The sequence below is a fragment of the Mus caroli genome, chromosome 3, assembly GCF_900094665.2.
Source record: "Mus caroli chromosome 3, CAROLI_EIJ_v1.1, whole genome shotgun sequence".
NCBI classification, from domain to species: domain Eukaryota; kingdom Metazoa; phylum Chordata; class Mammalia; order Rodentia; family Muridae; genus Mus; species Mus caroli.
In genome coordinates, this window is record NC_034572.1 from 108651954 (window position 1) to 108674115 (window position 22162).

Below are 22162 nucleotides of genomic sequence, written 5' to 3' on the forward strand. Positions count from 1 at the left end.
ACCCCACTTTGGTCTTCATTCTTCTTGAGTTTCATGTGCTTAGCAGATTGTATTATATATCTTGGGTATCCTACTGCTTCATACTTTTAAACATGTTCTATGTGATAAAAGAAAAGTGCAATGACTTGACTTCCTTTTAAGTAGACCTTGAACAGGTGCAAACAACACTTTAATTTGTAATAGTGTACTTTAATTTTTACTATACTTTATAGCAGCATGTCTGTACCAGCCTTCTTGTGCACACATGAAACTTACTTTAAATTGTTTTATTTTCCAATTTCTTTTTTACATGTATTGAGGTTTCTATTTATACCTTAAAACGAACACTCTGGGAGCAATTTAATGCTGCTACTTTACTGCCATTTTGCTTCTGTCTTTAACTTGAGAACCTTTGAAAGTAGATATTCTTGAGATTATTCTTGTACTTTGTCAATTATTGGTTTATAATATGCATGTATTCTCTGAGTTTTCAGTTGGCTGACTTCATTTGACACACACACACACACACACACAGAGATTTATATTTGCTTAGACTATTATGTGAGCCATGTGTTTCATTTTTTGTGTGTGTATGTGCATGTGCATGTGTATGTGTCTCTTTCTTACCCATTTAGAACTCCATATACATCAAACACATCATGTACTTGACAGTAGCCAATACAATTAAGTGAAAACAACTGTTTTCTAGGTTTTTTTCTGTCTGATAGTACATATTTCCTATTAAACTCCCTGTGGTTTTACTAATACATTTTTATCTGTTTTCAATATGTTGTGAATATTACATAGGATTGTAATTTTTATTATTGTTTAATTTTTATTATTGTTTTATATTGCTCAAACTGACCTCAAACTAATGTAGAACCCCTTCTACTCTCAGCCTTAGATTACAATTATAAATCATCCTGTTGATGGCTTCAGAGGGCAGAAGGAGCAACATTTTTTGTTGTTAAGGTTGTGAAGCCTAGTAGGTATGCCACACGACAGTGGGAGGACCCAAACCAACATCAGCACAAAATTCACAAGATAGGTTATCTTTAAAAGCAAAAAGAGGAGATGACGTTGAGAGTTCATGGGAAGGTAAAAGTGGATCTAGCAGGGTGGGAGGACTGGGGAGTAAATAGGCTACAAATATACAAATAAAAAATTTTAAAAATTAGTGAAAATATTATATTATAAAGTTTTGTCTCATGTCTAGGTTATGTTTTGTAAATCTGGTTTATATATAAATATATATACATATTTTATATACATATTTTATATATTATATGTATTTAGTGATCCCATTTTATGGTTAAATTCATTTTCTATTTATTTTGTGTTTTTCCTTTTTCTTTATTTTGTTTAGAACTCTTTAAAAATTTTACAGTACTTATTTATACTCCTTAATATCATACCTGTACACATCTGTTTCAGTTACACATTGCCTCTGGAAATACATAGAAAATTTCTGACTGACTGCTAGGCATAATGTTTAAAAGCACTGGAAATTTGTGTGGCATTACCATCCTTCAGGGCATCTAAGCAGATAAATTACTCAGCTGCTTAGATTTTAGTCTAGAAAATCAGTTGAGTTAAATCCAGACTGCAGTTCCCCCAAAATGGAGAGCAGAATTTCCATTTGCCTACCCTTTGTACTACTTTGTCTTTTTAACTGGTAATTTTAGTAAGTTCCTATCTCAGTATACATTTTCCTCTTGAGTCCCATTATACTGTGAAAAAATTATATTTCATTCTCCAAGACTCTTCAGCCTATCTGATTATCCCACTATCTTACTGAAAATCAGAATCTGGTCAAATATGTACCATGGGAAATCAACTACTCGTTTACTCTACCCAAAACTATTTTGTTTCCAACCTATGCTGATTTTCCTTTTCTAGTAAAACACGCACCTAAACCATTCTTGATTCCACTATGGGCACATAGGTCCAAGCTGGGTTGTATCTCACCTATAAGATTTTTAGTCTTAGAACTAAGCAAACATTTAATTATTTTCTCCATTTATTAAAAATAGAATTTTCATAAAATATATCCTAATTAGAGTTTCCCTCCCTCCACTCCTCCCTGTTACTCCCCACATCTGATACAATCCAGATCTAATTCATTTCTATCTCTCCTTAGAAAAGAACAGGCTTCTAAGAGGTAAAAACCAAACATAATGAAGTAAAATATAAGAAGCTAAAACAAAAGCCATCACATCAAATTTGGGCAAGTCACATCAACAACTCAATTACATCTAACCCAGTCTCATACTGTAAGCTTCATTTGTGACTACATGGACAACTAGGACTCCTTATCCCTCCATATTTTGTGACTTCACTAGGATAGCTTTCATATATGGCCTCCATTCTATCTGTTTCTCTCAGCATTCCCTCCCTCCCCTACTACTCCCACCCATCCTCCAGTTTCTGTCACCCCATTCTCCAGTACACCCATAAAATCTATTCCATTTCTCCCACAAATTCCAGGGAGATTCATGTGTTCCTCTTAGTCCCTTGGTCTATATCTAATTTCTCTGGATCTTTGGATTATAATTTGGTTATCATGTATTTAATAACTAATGTCCACACTTAAATGATTACATTCCATATTTATCTTTCTGGGTCTGGGTCACATCACTTAGGAAGTGTTCTTCAACTGCCATTTATTTGCTGGTAAATTTTTTGTCAGTTTTAACAGAAGAGTAATACTCCATGGTATAAATGTACCACATTTTCCTTATCTATTCTTCTCTTGAGGGGCATATAAGTTGTTTTCAATTTCTGCTTATTATGAATAGAGCAGCAAAGAACATATTTGAGCAATTGTCCTTATGATAGAATGGAGAAGCCTTTGGGTATATGTCCAATAATGGGATAAGAGGATCTTAAAGTAAATCAATTCTCATCATTCTGAGGAACTGTCATACAGTTTTTTGAGTGTGATTGAGAGTGATTGTACAAGTTTAGACTTTCAACAGCAATAAATGATTACTCCCTATTCCAAATCCTTGCCAATATGAGCTATCACTTGTGTTAATTATTTTATATATTCATAGACAGGGGTAAGGAATAATTAATTTTTATATTCATCAAATATTTCCAAATTTTGTTGGTAGAAGTGCCTGTTGATGGAAAATAATTCCATCCTACCTTAAAATCTTATCAATAGAAAAAGAATATCATTCCATTGTGTTTTGCCCTATGTTTCAAGGAATACAGTACTATTTAAAATGCTTACCTAAATCAATACTGAGTTTAGGTTATATGTAGAAGGAGAGTGTAAATTCTTCATCCTGTGTTTAGCTGTAATCTCTTCAAATCATAAATTTCTTGGTTCTTCTATTGTAAACTACCCATGTTCATCCTTGGTGTTTCTTCTCATCAATTTTCATGTAAAAATATCAAAACATATAACATGCAAAAGCTCAGTTTTTACTACCAATGTCTCCATAACAAACTGTTTTAAAAGATAACAGGTGTGTAATTGACAATTCAGTCATAGTATAATATATATATATATATATATATATATATATATATATATATATATATATGTATATATGTGTATATATATATATAATGGGAGCATAATAAGAATCTCCTCCTTATGAGCCAACATATACTTGTGCTTGCTAGAGTCTTTTCTTTCTTCTGTTTAAAGATATGTTTCATTTATTTTATATATCTATTTCACATTATACACAATGATACAATATACCATATAACCAGAATAGTATCCTTTACACTCTTTTGCACATCAATTTAATGTTATCTTTTAGTGTGTTTTTTTATTAGATTTTTCTTCATTTACATTTCAAATGCTATCCCCAAAGGCCCCTATACTCTCCCCCACCATGCTCCCCAACCCACCCACTCCTGCTTTCTGGCCCTGGCATTCCCCTGTACTGGGGCATATGATCTTCGCAAGACCAAGGGCCTCTCCTTCCATTGATGGCCAACTAGGCCATCCTCTGCTATATATGCAACTAGAGACACAAGCTCTGGGGGTACTGGTTAGTTCATATTGTTGTTCCTCCTATATGTGGTACATTTACACAATGGAGTACTACTCAGCAATTAAAAACAATGAATTCATGAAATTCTTAGGCAAATGGATGGATCTGTAGGATATCATCCCAAGTGAGGTAACCCAATCACAAAAGAACACACATGATATGCACTCACTGATAAGCGGATATTAGCCCAGAAACTTAGAATACCAAGTCTTTTATGTTCTATGGTGATCATTTCTCAGTCTTTTTCTTTCTACCTTTTATCATTGTTGATTTGGAATTTTTGGAGGGAGGAGCATGGTTCTGAAATCCTCTTTATGATTTTTGCAGAAATTCTTGTGTGGCTGTGTGTGCACATATATATGGGCAGGCATGCATGTGTTCATGTGTGTGTGTGTGTGTGTGTGTGTCTGTGTCTCTGTGTGTGTGTGTGTTTGTGTGTGTTCTTTTTCCTTATGGTTCCCATCTCCACCACTCAGTAATATACTCTTGAGCCACAAGGTAAAAATAAAATTTTCTGTTGTTGTTATATGCACAGTTAAATGACTTTCAATTTCTCATTATAATGTATCCTGAAAAGTTTATTTCTTAGTCAGAAAGCCCAATAATGTCCCAAAGTAAATAAAGCTTATATGTTAGGCTTTATCCTTGAAAATTTGTTCAAGTAAGAGGAAAGAGCTAGTTTCTCTATAAGCATAGAGAAACATGATTGATATTTAATTGTGAAGCTTTGCCAGAGAGTCCATTGACGTTGATACTTACATGGGATAAAACCTGTATTTTTAATAATAGCATATTTTGTTCATCAAATTCAAAAAGTATATTTCAGTATTTAATGATCTTTGACAAAACTTATTAAAGGTAAATTTGCAGAGTTCTACTTAATCTTAGAATATATTGGACATTATTTTTGAGTGATGGCATCATGAGATTTAGAAGGGTTATGTTGTTAGACTGTGTTCTAATTCTGTTTCTCATTGGCTATGTCTCTCTAAAAGAAATGTAGGGGCACAAATGGAGCAGAGACTGAGATGGTTGGCTGATCAATGACCCATCCAGCTTGGGATCTATCCCATGGTGGGCATCAAACCCTGACATTATTACTGATGGTATGCTGTACTTACAGTCAGGAGACTGGCATGGATGTCCTCTGAGAAGCTCTACCAGTAACTGACCAAGACAGATGCAAACACTCACAGCCAACCATTGAACAGAGGTTGGAAGCTCCTACTCAAGAATTAGAGGAAGGATTAAAGGAACAGAAGGGGATGGCAACCCTATAGGAACACCAACAGTGTCAACTAAACTGTACTACTGGGAGCTCTCAGAGACTAAGCAACCAACCAAAGAGCATACATAAGCTGGTCCAAGGCCTCAGATACATGTGTAGCAGAGGGCTGCCTTGTCTGGCCTCATTGGGAAAGGATGTGCCTAATCATGTAGAGACTTGATGCTCCAGAGCGGAGGAATGCAAGAGGCTACCTTCTCAGAGGTGAAGGGGACAGGGTTGAAGAACTCTTCAAGGGAGGGGGGGATCAGGAGCAGGGGGTAACATTTGGGATATAAATAAATACAATAACTAATCAATAATAAACATAAATTAAAAGGCAGAAAAATCTCTTTAAATAAAATAAAATGTTTAAAATTTCTAGTTCAATGGTTTTTCTTAGTGGGCACTTTTGGTACTCTGGTGATGGATGTAGAAGATCCAAAACATTCATTTCTGGATATTAAAGTATTCCAGGGCTAGTGAGTAAAATACAGGTCCAGATCTATGATTACCACTAAAAGTAAGTGCCACAGTAGAAACAGGAGCCCTATGTCACAGATGAGGCTGTGTAAAAACCTGAATGAGAGTGTAGAGTGAACTGAAGAGTGAAACCAAATACAGACTATAGGAAAATAAATTGAAACAAGCTCCTGTTTGTGGAAATGCCCATGGAGAAGAAAATGTGGCACCTTGGAAAGGTAACAAGTAAATCAGTAGAGTTAGACTATTTTCATCGAAGATTTAGGAGAGCCGAAACTAGGGAGACCTGGGTCCATGCACATAACCTGTGTGTTCTGCTAAGAGACATATTTTTCTCATGAAGTCAGTGGGGAGCCACTAAAGGATTTCTCAAGGATCAGATTTGCATTTTAAAAGGATCTTTGCATTCTTATTAAACATTCAGCTGTGATTATATAAATGATCATCTCTTTGCTGAACCCGAATTCATGGATTTGCAAAGATTAAAGTAAATTAGAAAAAAAGACCCATGGCATAGTCTCATTAGCCTAAAATCTTGCCAGTCACATTCCTATCTTGTGACTAAATACTAAAGGACTGGGCATTAAGCTCTATGGACCATTAAAAGTCAATGGAATTACATGCTACTCCTATGCCAGGTTCTATGATCTACAGCAAAGTTTGGTACACTTTATCATCTTCTATAACTTCTATGATGTCAAATTGTGAATTTCTCATAAAAATCAAGAGACTGTCATAGCATTGAAAAAAACATGATTATTGTTCTTTTGATTATGATAAGAGCATAGAGATAAATATAAGTTTGGAGAGGGGTCATAAGGTTATTTTTGTATAATCTTAAACTTCATTAATTTGCTAAGCCAATGATATTGTCTTCAAAGCCCAATTCAAAAATCATTGTCAAATCAGCATTTTTATTTGCTTGAATTAGTCCACCATTCTGGCTTAATATAAGTTTATATTTGGTTTACAGTATTTGTTTTGCTTTCAATAGCTCTGTTTCCTGATATCTACAGTCATGAATATTTTGTCAATATTGATGGATGTTTGTTTCTGTCGTGTTGAAAGCACTCAGTTAAAATGGCAATTCTGTAACATTTAACATTTGTTAAAACTCATTTAAACAATAACAACAAAAAATCATTAACCAGCTTTGTTTTTCCCTTGTTTTATGGTAAGGAAGCATTCTCATAATTTCCAATAAGTGCTGAAATATAATTACAAACGTATTTTGAAAGGGAAGATTTGTATACTGCTTGTGGGAATGTTACTGAAGCTAGCTACTAACAAAATTGGTGTGGACGTTCCTTAAAAATGCTAAAACTAAGCCTTGCCTATGGCCCAGTTAACCCACTGGAGGGCATTTATGCAAAGGACACTAAGTCATCCCACCTAAGAAATGTTTGCATAATAAAATTTACTGTACTTATTCAGAATAGTTGAGCAAGAACCCTACTTCAATTTCTATAAACCAAGAAATAGGTGAAGACTTGGTACATTTACACAATGGATTTTTTTTTTCAGGCATGAACTGAATTAAATAATGTCATTTTGCAGGGAAATGTTATAGCTTGATATTATCATAACAACCAAATAAAGTCAGTCTCAGAAAGGAAAACATTACATATTTTCTCTTATTTGCTGATCTTACATTTTATATAGACACATAAAATCATGTATTAAATATGACATGAAACTATAAGTGAAACTGTCTAGAAAACAAAATGGACTGAGGGATGGGGAAGGTGAAAAGGGGATTCATAAATTTTAGGGCTGTGTATTCAAAGCATATTGTATTATTATGTATTTATTTACTTACTTACTTATTTTTGAACACTTTAGATTTTATTCCTGTCTCAGTCCACCCTCCAACTGTTCCACATCCTATACCTCCTCCTCACTCCTTGTCTCCATGAGGATGTCCCCACCCCCTCACCCCACTCTACCAAATCTCTAAACCCCTAGGGGCCTCCTGTCTCTTGAAGGTTAGGTGCATATTCTCTGACTGAACCTAGGCTTTGCAATCCTCTGCTGTGTATGTATTGGGAGCCTCATTTCAGCTGGTATATGCTCCCTGGTTGGTGATCCAGTGTCTGAGAGATCTCGGGGTACAGGTTAATTGAGATTTCTGGTCTTCCTACAGGTTTGCCCTCCTCTTCAGCTTCTTCCCGCTTTTCCCTAATTCAACCGCAGGGATCTCCAGCTTCTGCCCATTGGTTGGGTGCAAATATCTGCCTCTGACTCTTTTAGCTGTTTGTTTGGTCTTTCAGATGGCAGACATGATAGGTCCATTTTTTATGAATGTTCCATAGCTTAATGATTTGAGTTCAATCAGGGGACTCCAGGTGAGAAGAGGGCATTTACTTTGAACTTTGTGCTCTGACCCCCAAGAGTACACCCAGATTCTCACAAACACAGCACAACACACACACAAACACTAACAATATGAAATATATAATTAAAGTGAAAAGAATAGAAAATCAATGCATTTAATAACAGATTGATAAAATTTGGATACTTCATACTAGTATGATTTTACCTTGTAATATTATTATTCATAAATAATTTATTAATAACTTTATGATAATCTGTTTTTGCCTCTAATAGTATTGATACTCAATTCTAGGGCCATGAACATCCTGGGGAGGCTCTGTCACTGGACCTTTGACCTTGGTTTTCTTATCAATAACTACCCTCTACTTCACATTATCTTATCCTTGCATTTAAAAAGCTGTATTTTCATGAAAAGAAGTAATTGTAGAAAATTAATTACTAGATTATATAAAACAAGAATTTAACAAAAAAAGAACAAATATTTTCTTTTCTCTTTTTCATTTGATGTTGCAAACTTGCCATGTCTCTTCTCTCTTTCTGTGATTTCCAGGCCTCTTTGCCATAGGGAAAAGTTATGTCTCAAATTGATTCAGTAGAGATCAAATCCTGGGTGAAAGCACTGAATTTGAGGTGTCTGGAGGAAATTAATCAGTAGCATCTGGCAAAGACTGCATATGTAAATACTGTATATGATGTAATTAGAAAATTATCTCATTCATTTATTTAATTACTAAATCATTATTGATTAAGTGACATCCAAATGCCAGACATTGCTCTGGATGCTTGAACACTGAAGATCCTTCTCAGAACATATTTTAATATAGAAATAATCCATATAGTAACGAGTAGATCTAACAGCAACAGATTAATAAACAATTATGAGATTCTTAATTTAGAGCAGTTAGGAGGTGTGGAGGATTAGGTAGATATAGTTTAGTACTAAACAATAAAAACTATTATCTGAAAGACCAGAAAGGCAGAAGGTAAAACAAGAAAAGGTGTAGGACTTTACAGGTCAAAGGCATTAGGAATTAACTCAAAAATTTTCACTTGTATAATGAATGTAAAAAAAAATAACATTGGAAATGTAATTGAGGAAAATATGTAATAAAAAATATTAAAAATTAAAAAAGAACAAATACTAGAGGTTTAGATTATTGTCATGTTTTTTTTTTTTTTTTTTTTTGGTTTTTTTGAGACAGGGTTTCTCTGTGTAGCCCTGGCTGTCCTGGAACTCTGTAAACCAGGCTGGCCTCGAACTCAGAAATCTGCCTGCCTCTGCCTCCCGAGTGCTGGGATTAAAGGCGTGCACCACCACGCCTGGCTAATTGTCGTGTTCTTAAGCATGAAATCTCTCAATGTTAGGTAACAAATGAAATCAAAATCTGGTAGGATTTTTTTAAAGTACCGTAAAAATGAAAAAGTTATATAACAGCCTCTCATACAAACAATATTGAAGTATTTAAAATGCTTATGTAAATAGATTGCACAAAAAGAACTTTCTTTGTAATATCATGTATGCACATTTTAGTGTTATTACTTGATCTTAGTATTATCTATGAAAACAAATTCATTTTGAAACTCTTTTAGTGGTACGAAGGTTTTGATAATGCTGCATAGATTTCAAAATAACTTCTATCCATTGTAGGCATAACAACCTGATTTTAAGTATAAAATACTTTCATGCATCCACTGAAAATTGACAATTTTTAAATATTACATAGTTTATACATTTTATGCTTATATTTTATAATATGTTCCATATTGACTGCAGTTACCAATCAGAAATCACAAGATAAACAGTACAGACACTTCATTTATTTTCTATAAGTTAATGACTTTTTGGATTAACTAAGGGAAGAAAAAAACTGAAAGCACTTCATAGACTTTCTCCCTTATACAAGAAATGTTCCATAGATGGATATATACAGATACAATACACAGTATGACCTCAATGTCATTAAATTGATTGTATGGAAATGTGATAGGGCTTTGCCACAAAACAAATGACTAAGTAAAAGGAACAGAAATCTACTTGGAGAAATTAAGCAGTTGTGCTGTTTTATTTTAGCAGAGAGCCAGAGAGAGGTAGGATGCTGGTGAGTATCTGCTGCTTTCTTTACAGCTTTTGTTGTGCAGTGGCAGGTTTAGTAGAGCTTTGATTTATTACTGAACTTGATTGTTCGCTACAAATGACTGAGCTTCTCTTAAAGAAATGTGCTGTAAGTATGCTCTGATCATCTGTTTTCATTTGTATTATAATTACCATGCAGTGCTCAGTTTGGATCTCTAGATATCATCAACCTCTCCCATCCGTTCTTCCTGGCAGGCTTTCATACACTTTGTCTTATTAACTCTTTATTACAAATGCTACTCCAGTCCTGCAAAATGCAGAAAATACGAACTTATGGAAATATCTACATAAAAGTCTTACTTCAATTATGATACTGTGAATCATGAGCTCAAAATATTTTGGGTGGAAAATGTTTTTACAAGAATACCTGTTGATCTTGAAGTTTAAAATGTATATGATGTTCTCATCTTGCATTTTCTATGTGCTCTAAGTACATCTTCCAACATTTAAGCAAGCTAATACTTTCTGTTGGTAGGTTCTTGTTTTTAAATAAATGATTTTATAAGCTACTTTAGGAAGAGGAAATATATCTAAGTATCTAAGTACAAGTTATAAAATTGTTTATCTAGTCTTAAAAGCATGCAACAAAATTACCAGCACTTAAGAATAAATAATAAACAATGAACATTCTGTAAACTGTCCCCATTTGGTAACTTAATTTTTAATTCCTTAGTCTGATAGAAGTTTTTTGACATGAGTGAGAATACAGATTTTAAATAGTATATATAAATCACTGAAAAATAATTTCATGCTATGCCATGTTAATAATGAAATTAAAATTGTTTTAAAAAACAGTTGTAAATAAAAAGCTAACATAAATATGCTTTTGAAAGTTATTGCAAAGTGAGTGAACACAACTCTTCAGTCTCAATATAACTGTTTTTAATCTTTTTATTACAGAAAACATGTGAAGTTATAAATATGGTTATTGGGTTGTTATTAAACACTAAACAATTTATCACATTTATTTTCTTTTCTTTTCTTTTATTTTTATTATCTACAACCCACCACTTCATAATGAAAAATTCAAATACAGTTTGCATTATGTCACCTACACTTTGTAGAAAAACACTAAACAAAGTAGTTATAAACAGGCAAACATGATTACTATCATGTTTAAAATAAATAATATAGTATGAAACATCTGTAGATATTGAATACCAACTGTGGATTTCACATTGGGAATGGAGTAGTTTTAATGAAAATTTAGAGGACTTTTGTACACAGTATGTATCTGATACCTCAACTAATTTCTCTGCTTAGTGTAAAAAGACACACAGGTAACTGGTTTGCGAACCTTCATTCTTAACTAAATATTACTTCTTTAAAAACCAATACAAGCTGTAATTGTGGCAGATGTGATTGAATGAGGATAGTGGTTCAAATGGCTGACAAATCTTCCTGCCTCTTCATCTCACTGATTGCATTTACATTGCTTAAGTTTTCCCCCATGTGGTCAAATAATCTTTTTATTAGATATTTTATTTATTTACATTTCAGATATTAACCCCTTTCCCGGTTTCCTCTCCAGAAACCCTCTATCCTATCTCCTTCCCTTTGCTTCTATGATAGTGTACTGGTTAGTTTTGTGTCAACTTGACACAGGCTGGAGTTATCACAGAGAAAGGAGCTTCAGTTGGGGAAATGCCTCCATGAGATCCAGCTGCAAGGCATTTTCTCAATTAGCGATCAAGTGGGGAGGTTCCCTTGTGGGTGGTGCCATCTCTGGGCTGGTAATCTTGGTTCTATAAGAGAGCAGGCTGAGCAAGCCAGGGGAGGCAAGCCAGTAAAGAACATCTCTCCATGGCTCTGCATCAGCTCCTGCTTTCTGACCTACTTGAGTTCCAGTCCTGACTTCCTTAGTGATGAACAGCAGCAGTGTGGAAGTGTAAGCTGAATAAACCTTTTCCTCCCCAACTTGCTTCTTGGTCATGATGTTTGTGCAGGAATAGCAACCCTGACTAAGACAGATAGTGTTTTCCCACCCACACATCCACTCCCACCACCCTGCCCTGGCATTCCCCTACATTGGGGCATTGAGCCTTCACAGGGCCAAAAGCCTCACCTCCCACTGATGCCCAACAAGGCCATCCTCTGCTACATATGAGGCTGGAACCGTGGGTTCTTCCATGTGTACTCTTTGGTTGGTGGTTTAGTCCCGGGAGCTGGGGGGGGGGCGGTACTGGTTGGTTAATATTGTTGTTCTTCCTATGGGGTTGCAAACAGTTTTAAACAAATAGTGGAGTATGAGTATAGTCATATATTTCACAATGAGTGGCGGTGTCTTGCTTTTCCTTGCCCATTGATTCCCCCCTCACTCACCTGCATGTGACACAGCTCTGGAAAACAAAACTCTTTTAGGTTAGTTCAAAGCTTACAAATCATTCACTCTGCCATCTGCTATGAGCCCCTCATGGATATTGTGTTTAGCTCAGATGCAAATACAGATCAGATTGACTTGGAGACTACATATCTGGGTATTAGTATGTGGATATGAGGAGATATTTCAGTTGGGGTGACTAACGAAGTATATCTGTACAAAAGGAAAATGCAAAGCCACTTAAGTTATTCCTGCAATGTATTTTCAGGTTTGCAGTAGCCCCCCTCCCCCAATAAAAGTGCACATTTCTTAACCCAAAATATTTTCCAATTAAGTATTTGTAAGTAGCCATACACATTTCTAAAAACAAAAAAATTAGAAGAGTCTATTATTTTTAACATGTGCCTTGAATAGAATAACTACATTGTCAGTTCACTTGCAAACTTTGTCTAAAGCACCAAATTTTAAAACAAGTCCTCTGTCAATGACAGAAGGTTCCAGTGCAGTGCCTGTTTCATAATACCGTGTACAGCTGACTCTCTGCAGCTCAAGTTGCCAGCAAAGGCTGAACTGGAGCGTAAGTCCTTTGGTTAACAAATTCCCTCAAAACACCACCCGCCCCCCAACGTACAAAACCCCAGTAGCTGTAGTGATGTCATATCCGTTGTTCAGGTCTCCACACCTCTCAGCAATTACTCTCTTTATCCTTTTGAGTCAAAACTTTTGAGGTGGGTTGGCTGTCTAACAGAAGGGGAGAGGGTAGACCGGGGCGCACCAGGTGGAGGCGCTTCAGCACCTTGGCCAGCACCCGCGGCAGCCTGTCCCAGCCTTTTGAGCTCCAGGACTCCCCACTCTGAGATGCCTGCGGAATGATCGCCCCCCAGGGCGGCTGCCTCTGCTGCCGCTGCTGCTACTGCTGCCGCCGCCGCCTCTGCCTCTTTCCACTCTTCTCTGACTGGCAGGCAGAAAGTGCAACTGACGTGGGAAAGGTCTCCGCAGTGAGTGAAGTGGCTACATAAAACAGAGTAAAGAGAGGCAAAAACCCACATCAGAATGCAGGCGAGGTCCAGCTTTCTCAACCTCCTTCTTCTGTCTTTACTTGCTGGATTAGATCCTTCCAAGGTAGGGGCAATATTTTGACTGGTTTAAAATAAATGTGCAAAATGTAACGACCTGATCAAGATGCGGGGGGAAATGTCCAAAACGACATGGGGGACTGTTCTTTCAGCGACCCTGTGGTGTCTAATGCATCCACGCTGCTTGGAAGATAACAAGGTGAACTACCAGAGGGCTAGCTTCTTAAGGTAGTGTCCTGGTGTGAGGGGGGAGGGACCAGAGTGAAGATAATGTACATGGGTAGCAGGCAATGCGGTTCTCCGGGGAATTTAGCTTATTTGCTGTCCAGCTGCTTAATGTTCTCTTTTGAAGTAGGACGGGCCATGCAAGGGAGTTTGCAGCAGAAACAATGCAGTTTATAAGCCTGTATTTGTGTTAGATGGTGAGCTGTCTCTTTGTTGAAAGCAGGGAAGCGTTTTTCCAGCTGATGCTGGTCAATAATACTCCCATCGCCGACGTGCTGCGGTTTGTGTCCAAAACATAGGGGAGGCAGCATGTAACCTAGGACAGAACAGCAAAGCTACACTCTGCATTGCCAAGAGACATCGTGAGAGGGACTTTACGTGTCTTTCCTTTTACTGAAAAAAAAATTAGGGAATCCCGAGGAAGTTCTGGTGATCTGTGTTAGGAGACAGGAAGTAAGAAGCCTGTTAAACTAAGGAGGGCAATAGAAAGGATGAGTTACGATATAGCTGTGGAACTCTGTAAATTATCCAGCAATGAAAGTGAACGCTCAGCTTATCTAGTACAAAGCAGGGAGCGATGCAACTATGTTTTTAGCGATGTGTGAGGAAAGCCTACTAAGGATGGTCATTTCTGAGAGGCAAGCATTCCAAGAAAAACATAGTTCTCTAGAGTAAGGGATAAGGCAACTGCTAGAATAAGGTACGAAAGCATTTATGATCTGCATACTCATTTGGTGGACAGCAATGTGACATGATTCGGGAAATGATGCTGTATTATAAAAGTCATCCAATACTCTGTTTTGAATTCTTTAAAATTATTATATGAATTGACATTGTCTGTGTAATTAATGGAAACAATTGACTATGGCGAAGGTGTAACTAACTGTGACCTATTACTAGTTGTGATATTTCAAAGCCTACCCTAATATATGGTAAAAAAAAAAAAGGTATAATGGTATAACATTTTCATAGGCTTTTCATGTAATAGGCTTTTCATATTTAATATTTAGAAAGATCTAAGAAAAATAAAACAATTTTATTCTAAACCTATAGTTGTCTTGACACTGACATTTTGACTCTCATTTTGTGTGAGAGCCATGTTAACAAGCATAATGGTATATACTAAGGTATAGCTATTAAGCATTTTACACCAGATGAAACATCATTGTTTTGTTTATATATTATTTACTTTTCGCTTTATGGCCTTGCCCTCATAGTAGCATAATCCATTCTGATTCTCATCTATCTAATTTAGAATATCTTATAAAAATATACATCAAAAAAACACAATTAACAAATTAGTACAGAATAAATTCCTGGACTTAAACTGGGATAAGGCTTTCTATGAGACTCTGAAACTGTGGGTTCTCAATGACAGCTGTATGATTGATTGGATGAGTCTGGGATCTTTAGTGTATAAATACAATCATTGTTTGCCGTTACTTCATAATATCTTATTACATATAGAGTTGATTTCCCCAATAAGCATTTCTGCTTTGGTTAATTTGATTTTTGTTAATTTTTATGACATATTCAGTGATTTAAAACTTTCCAACTAGGTCAATCTGAACTCTGAATGCCTGGTAGCACTGAGCTGAGAAATCCGGGGGAGAAGAGGAACCTATCCACTTCTTTTCAAACTGTGCTCAGTTTAAGATGTTTCAAAATAGTATTAAAAGGCCCTAGCATGACATTTTGTTCCATATTATATGAAATAACAGATAATATTAAAAACTTAATACTAAGTAATTTAATTTCCAAATGTTTTGGATTTGTGGAAAAATATCATTTTTATGAGAGCAAATAGAGCCCAATTTTATGTTTCATCAAACTAATTTTATTTAACAAGCTGTTAAACAAAATCAAATAAATCAAATAAAACATTTCAAGTAGTAGCACTGGGTCCTCAAAATAATCGTCACCTCGGATATAAACTTTATGTTTTCTCAACTTTAATTTAGTTCTGACTAGGTTAAAAGTTTAGAGTTTTAAACATCATGATTGTTGTAAAATTTACATGTGATGAAATTAAAATTTAGCAAGATAGTACCTCACATGACTGCACTTTGGGGGTACACCAACATTTCTTAAGAAATATCATTAAAATAACTAGAAATTCTAACCATATGCTACTTGTATGTTGGAATAATACTATGCCAGCATACAATTCAAAAACAAATTTATTTTCTGTAATTCTCTACCATCATATATTCTGTGTTTACTGAAAGTATCAAAGATACTTTGCAGATAAAATGATACAATAGGAGATCTCTTGAAATCTGAAAATATTTTAAGGTATAAGTTTCTACCTACATCAGCTAGCTCCATTCTACATCTCTCTGTGTTGCCTTGTTTAACTTTTTAATAAATGATAATTTGCTATCACTAGGACCAATTCTGCCAACTCAACTATAAAAGACTATATATATATATGTATATATATATATATATATATACATATATATATACATATATATATATATATGTGTGTGTGTGTATCTATATATATATACACACAAATATATGCATAAGCATGTGTGTGTGTGTGTGTGTGTGTGTATACCTGCTTTATGGATCCCCTGCCTTGTGATTGGAGTATACTCCACTTTTTGCATATATTAAATTTTGTTCTTCTCATCTAATGCACTACAGAATTGGAAAGATTAGCATTTCCTAGCCAAAGGGAGGCAATTTGCCACTAATTAGTTATTTGTATTTTCATATAAAAATATTGATTTTTCCTCCGTAAATGTATGTGAATTATGTTTTCTTAATTAAAGTCTAATTAATAGGGTTCCAGATCCTTCTAGAAAAGCATAAACTCAAGAGCATACGTCATTACCTATTTTAAGAGGTGCCAATCAGTTCCATTGTAATAGAATTTCTAAATTATGGGGGAGATCCATCATCCCCAACACACTAGTAAAATGTTAAACCTGAAACCTGTACAAGATTGCTTCATTTTCCCTTTCACGACAAAGGAGTGTATCTGGATAGGAAGTTCCTGACAGCGACTGCTAGATGGCTCTCTGTGCTTTTAAACTGAAGGCAGTGAGTTCAGTAATGACCTTGATAGGAGAGTGGGCTTCTTCACTCCTTTAGAAAAAAAAAGAAAATTAAACAGATCATTATTTGAACATCATAGCAAAACACAATACCCATGAATCTGAACCATAGAATGTTCTCCTCTGCAGTGCTGAAACATGATGATAGGATATTGTAAATATGTCAGAATAGGCTTCAAACAGAGCACTTATCCTGAATCCCCACTTGGTGAACACTTCAAGCAGGTAACATGAGCTACATATTGTTGAGTTGGGTGGACTTCACAAAAAAAATTATATTATATTATAAATATTTTGTAAAATGTACTTGCTAAGGGAATATTGCTTGAATTGAGGATGCATACAATCTTATCACTAAAAATAAAAATGTTTTGAACTTAGCACCATGAAGCTAGTTCATGTCACAAACAGCAACTGTAACTATGATTCAGCAGTAATCTCTAGTACCAAACAGTTTTGCTCTATCCAAGACAGCAAGGCAATCAGGACTCTTTCTCTAAACAATAAAATTATGTGGAAGTCATATGAGTATAATGAGAACTAAGGAATTTTCAACAGTTCTATTGCTTAATGTTTCAAAAGGTCTATTCAAAATGATCAGCCTACATTAGAACAGAATATGTACTGATGGCGTTTGGCAAGACTATACAGTTACAGACAAGAAACCATAATATTATAAATCTAGAGTTCATCTATATTTTGAAAGAGAAATTCCCACTCTCACTTTGTCTAAGTCTTCTGTAACCTAATTGAACTTTCACTTTGGAAAAAATAAATACTATTTCTTACTTTTCTTTCAGGAAAGTTGAAAAGGTTAAAATGGCGCATATCACCTTAATTTTTTTCTCTTAAAAAGTTATTTCTTGTATCTTTCCAACTGGTTATTGTGTGTTCACTGCTCACTGTCAGAGGGAAGCACACACACATTCTGTTCCTTACTTTTCTCTTGATAATATGTGTGTATATCTTCATGACATTGTGGGAAAACATGATATGAGGACTCCTAATATGAAACTAGGAGCCTAGATATTCTTTTGTTTGTTCATGTATAGATACTTCTTCATGTGAATATTGGCAGATACACAAGGAGTGTTGCAGTCATACATTTGTCTGTGCCTCTGTGGTGATCAGAGGTTAATGCAGGGTATTTTTCTTGGTCATGCTTCACATGTTTTCTACTTAGGCATGGTTTTTCACTGAACTCAGAGCTTGCTCATATGATTCAGATAGGTAGCCAGTTTGCCCAAGAAATTCTGTTTCTCCCGCCAGAGTGTGCTGAGATTACTGGCACCCAGGAGGTCCATCACATGAACATCAGAACTCTGGTCCTTAGACTTACACAGTAAATGCTGTCCCAACTTAACCAGTTCTCCAGATCAATATTCTCCAAGTATCTTCATTGCAGTCTAGAAAGGCCCTCTAATTCTATAATATTTGATAATTCATCAAGGTTTTCTAGCTTCCCTTACTTGTATACTTCGTGAGATCACTAACTTAGGGGTCCTAAGGATAATCTTTTTACATAAAAGCATGTTGATGTTACTGTTGTTTTTATAAATTAGAGCCTCCAGTTAGTTCATTTCTAGACCACAATCCTGTTCTTCCATCTCTGCATATATGAACTGTAAATTCAGACTTCTTTCCGGTCACCCTTCAAACTTGACAGGATCATTTATCTGCCCAGTGATTCTGAAGGCCAAACTATCATACTTTGGCCAAAACATGTTTTAATTGAAACATTTCCTTTAAAAAGCAAAATGAAAACTTATTTTCTCTCTAAATTAAAAAAATTTTTTCTTCTTACTGAAAAGATGGAGGAGGCAGGTGAGAAGGCTCCACACCAAAAAGTCTGTGGCTGACTTTTTTTAAGCCTTGTTGGACATCATTGGGAGGAGAGGTCCTTGGGCCTATTAAGGCTGAATAGATGCCCCAGTGTAGGGGAATTCAAGGGCGGGAAGGTGAGAGTGGATGGGTGGGTGGTTGAACATCCTCATAGTAGTAGGGGGAGGGAGGATGTATTAGGGGGTTTCTGGGAGTGGGAGAAACCATGAAAGGGGATAACATTTGAAATGTAAATAAAGAAAATAGCCAATAAAAAAAAGCTTGAATACTTTCTTTAAATATAAAATTAACACTGTGGTTGCAATATATATTTATGATTTTGGTAGTTTGTTGCTTGTAGTATAGAACATTGAACCTAAATTATAAAATTATATAAAAATTATAAAATAATTTTTAAAATATATTTTAGGAGCTAGAGTGATGGCTTGGAGAGTAAGAATACTTACTATATTAACATGACGACCTGATTTGAATCCTCAGAATCCACATCCAAGCCCAACATGCCTGTACATGCTGGTACTCCAAGTAAAAATAGAGACAGGCAGACCCCATGCCAGCAGGCCAACTCAAGCAGCCTAACCAAGAAAGGGCAAGTTTTGGGTTTCATTATGATGACCTGTCTCAAAAGAATTAGCCAGAGAGAAGTAGGCTGCTCTCTACGTAGGCGAAACACACAATATGTAGCTTTTAAAATACATTTTTGATCTAGTATGAAGTAAGAGAAATAGCATGAAATTATACGGATTATATTTTAATTCCTCACCATTAAACTTGTCCATAGTCAATTAACTGGGAGAATAGTTTATATGTGTATGTGTGTGTGTGTGTGTGTGTGTGTGTACTAATACATCAATGGAGCTTAAGGAATTACAGATAATATTAATATATATTAAGATACATTTTTGTGGAATTGGTTGGTCGAATGCTTGCATTATGTTATTTGGGTCCTCAAAATTGCACAAGAATCTATATGCATGACACTGAGGGTCCCTGCCCCAAGTTGGTTTGTTGGTTTTGATTGGAAAATAAAGTTACTTGTAGCCAGTGGCTGGGCAGATTCACTGACAAGGGGATAGAGAGAGAGAGAGAAGAAGGTCTTTGAATTTTCTATACTTGGAAAAGAATAAGATCCAGGCTTGAGAGCTGCAGAAGAGAGAGCATACCAATCATGGACAAGCTGGGGAAGAGACGTCCCAGCCCCTCCTCATTAGGTCTAGGGCAGCAAAGATGGAATATAGATTTTAGTAAGTAACAACTCAGGAGGATCAGAAGGAAAGCATTAACCACGTGGAAGCTTGGGAGTAGTCTAGCCATTGAGCTGTTGAAGGCATATTAAATATAAGACCGTGTGTGTGTGTGTGTGTGTGTGTGTGTGTGTGTGTGTGTGTGTGTGTGTGTCTTTCATTGAGAATCCACAGCATTAGGGCACATAGCAATGAACTTGAGCCACCACCACAGGGGCAATTTGAAAAAACATTAATCACTTCCTGCTACATTTAAATTGTATTATTACATGCAGATATTGTAATTCTGTCAATGGAAGTATAATCAAACCTATAGAACTGCATCTCATACATGAAAGAATCACAATCATACAAAGTATCTCTCGCGCTCCTCTGCTCTTGCAACTTGTCATCTTGTCTCAGCTTTCAGGAACACTAAATTTGTATATAATTTCTCATACCCATACTACAGGATTTTGTTTGTTTGTTTGTTTGCTTGCTTGCTTGTTTTGTACTGATTTTTAAATTTTAACTATTTATTTATTTATTTATTTATTTATTTATTTATTTATTTATTCTACACTCCAGATTTTATTGCCCTCCTAGTCCATCCTCCAACTGTTCCACATCCCATACCTCCTCCCTGCCCCAGTCTCCACGAGGATGTCCCCACCACCCACCACCCACCGCACAAGACTTCTAAACTCCCTGGGGCCTCCACTCTCTTGAGGATTAGGTGCATCTTCTCTGACTGGACCCAGTCCTGGTAGTCCTCTGCTATGTATGTGTTGGGGCCTCATATCAACTGGTATATGCTGCCTGTTTGGCGGTCCAGTGTCTGAGAGATCATGGGGGTTCAGATTAATTGAGACTGCTGGTCCTCTTTCACTTGAAACTTTTCTCACTGAAATCTACATTCTATTTCTCTCTCATAGGAGAAGAAAAGCAAGATCAAAAATGATTTCTTAAATTAAAAACTAGACCAAAGTATTTAAGCTAATTGTGGACAGAGAAAATAGATAAACAAATATAAAATAATATCTATAGTTTGTTATGCTTTGTGCCCAATGTGTGAACAATTGATTTTTGAGACTTCACAGTATGGCACCAATGCAGTTGTTACATATGTCGAAAGATGCTATGTGACATTAAAGATGTGAGGAAAGAAGTTTTTCTCAGTCATAAAATCTAAAAATATTCAAGGCAACAAGGTCATGAGAAAGGATCACAATTACAAAGAGGGTTGCTATGTCAAGTTTTTTTCTCCCCGTTCCTTCACTTGTACCTGTGTTTCTGAGTCTTTAATTGAGACTTATAGAAAGTTCTTAGCCTGATCTCGCCCCCTCAGTTTCTGTAATAACATTTCTGCCGATGTTGTTCATCAAATGCTAAGTTCACTAGAGGACTGTATCACTCCATTCCTCTTTTGTCAACCTAACCTACATAAAGTATATGAAGAACATAACCTACATAAACTATATGAAACCTACTGAATATGATTGCAGAATCTACATGTGAAGAACTAGCACTGAAAAGATAATATTAACTCAAATTCTTGCACACTGGATTAAAATGAAATTGATATAACCTCAGCTTCTTACTATAGAACATTTTAGACATGGGACTAGAATTAAAACCAGTTCTCTGTAAAGCACGATGCAATTGTAATGGCATCAACAAATCATTTACAAAACTGTTATTGAAATATTTTTTAAAAGTTTTGCAACTGAGTGCGGTGGAACTCATGTGTAATCCCCAGCACACAGGAGAATGGGAAACAAGAATTATGACTTTTACACCAGACTGGTATGATGTAGCCAGGCCCTGTCTCAAACAACATTTCACACTGGCACAACAATAAAAATAAAATGTTTCCTAAGAATATTTATCTCTATTTTTTGTTATTATTTCAAAAACAAGGTGCTGCAATGTTTTTAGCACAAGCAAGGCCTTCTGTCACTTGCAAGCCAAACCTTCAGGAGAATAAAAATAAGCATATTGGGTATGTTGAGTACAATATGTACTCACTGATAAGTGGATATTAGCCCAGAAACTTAGGATACACAAGATATAAGATAAAATTTGCTAAACACATGAAATTCAAGAAGAACAAAGACCAAAGTATGGACACTTTGCCCCTTCTAAAAATGGGAACAAAACACCCATGGAAGGAGTTACAGAGACAAAATTTGGAGCTGTGA

General features: G+C 35.7%; 1 protein-coding gene across 1 annotated transcript in view; it reads left to right on the forward strand.

Annotated features, from left to right (window-relative positions):
• Nucleotides 1-13181: 13181 nt before the first annotated feature.
• The window catches only part of Olfm3 (olfactomedin 3), a 214502-nt gene continuing 205521 nt past the window's right edge, over nt 13182-22162 (forward strand). Inside the window, exon 1 of the mRNA XM_021158020.1 lies at nt 13182-13652. Coding sequence (XP_021013679.1) covers nt 13584-13652 — 69 coding nt within the window. The 5' untranslated portion in view covers nt 13182-13583. The remainder of the gene's footprint in view (nt 13653-22162) is intronic.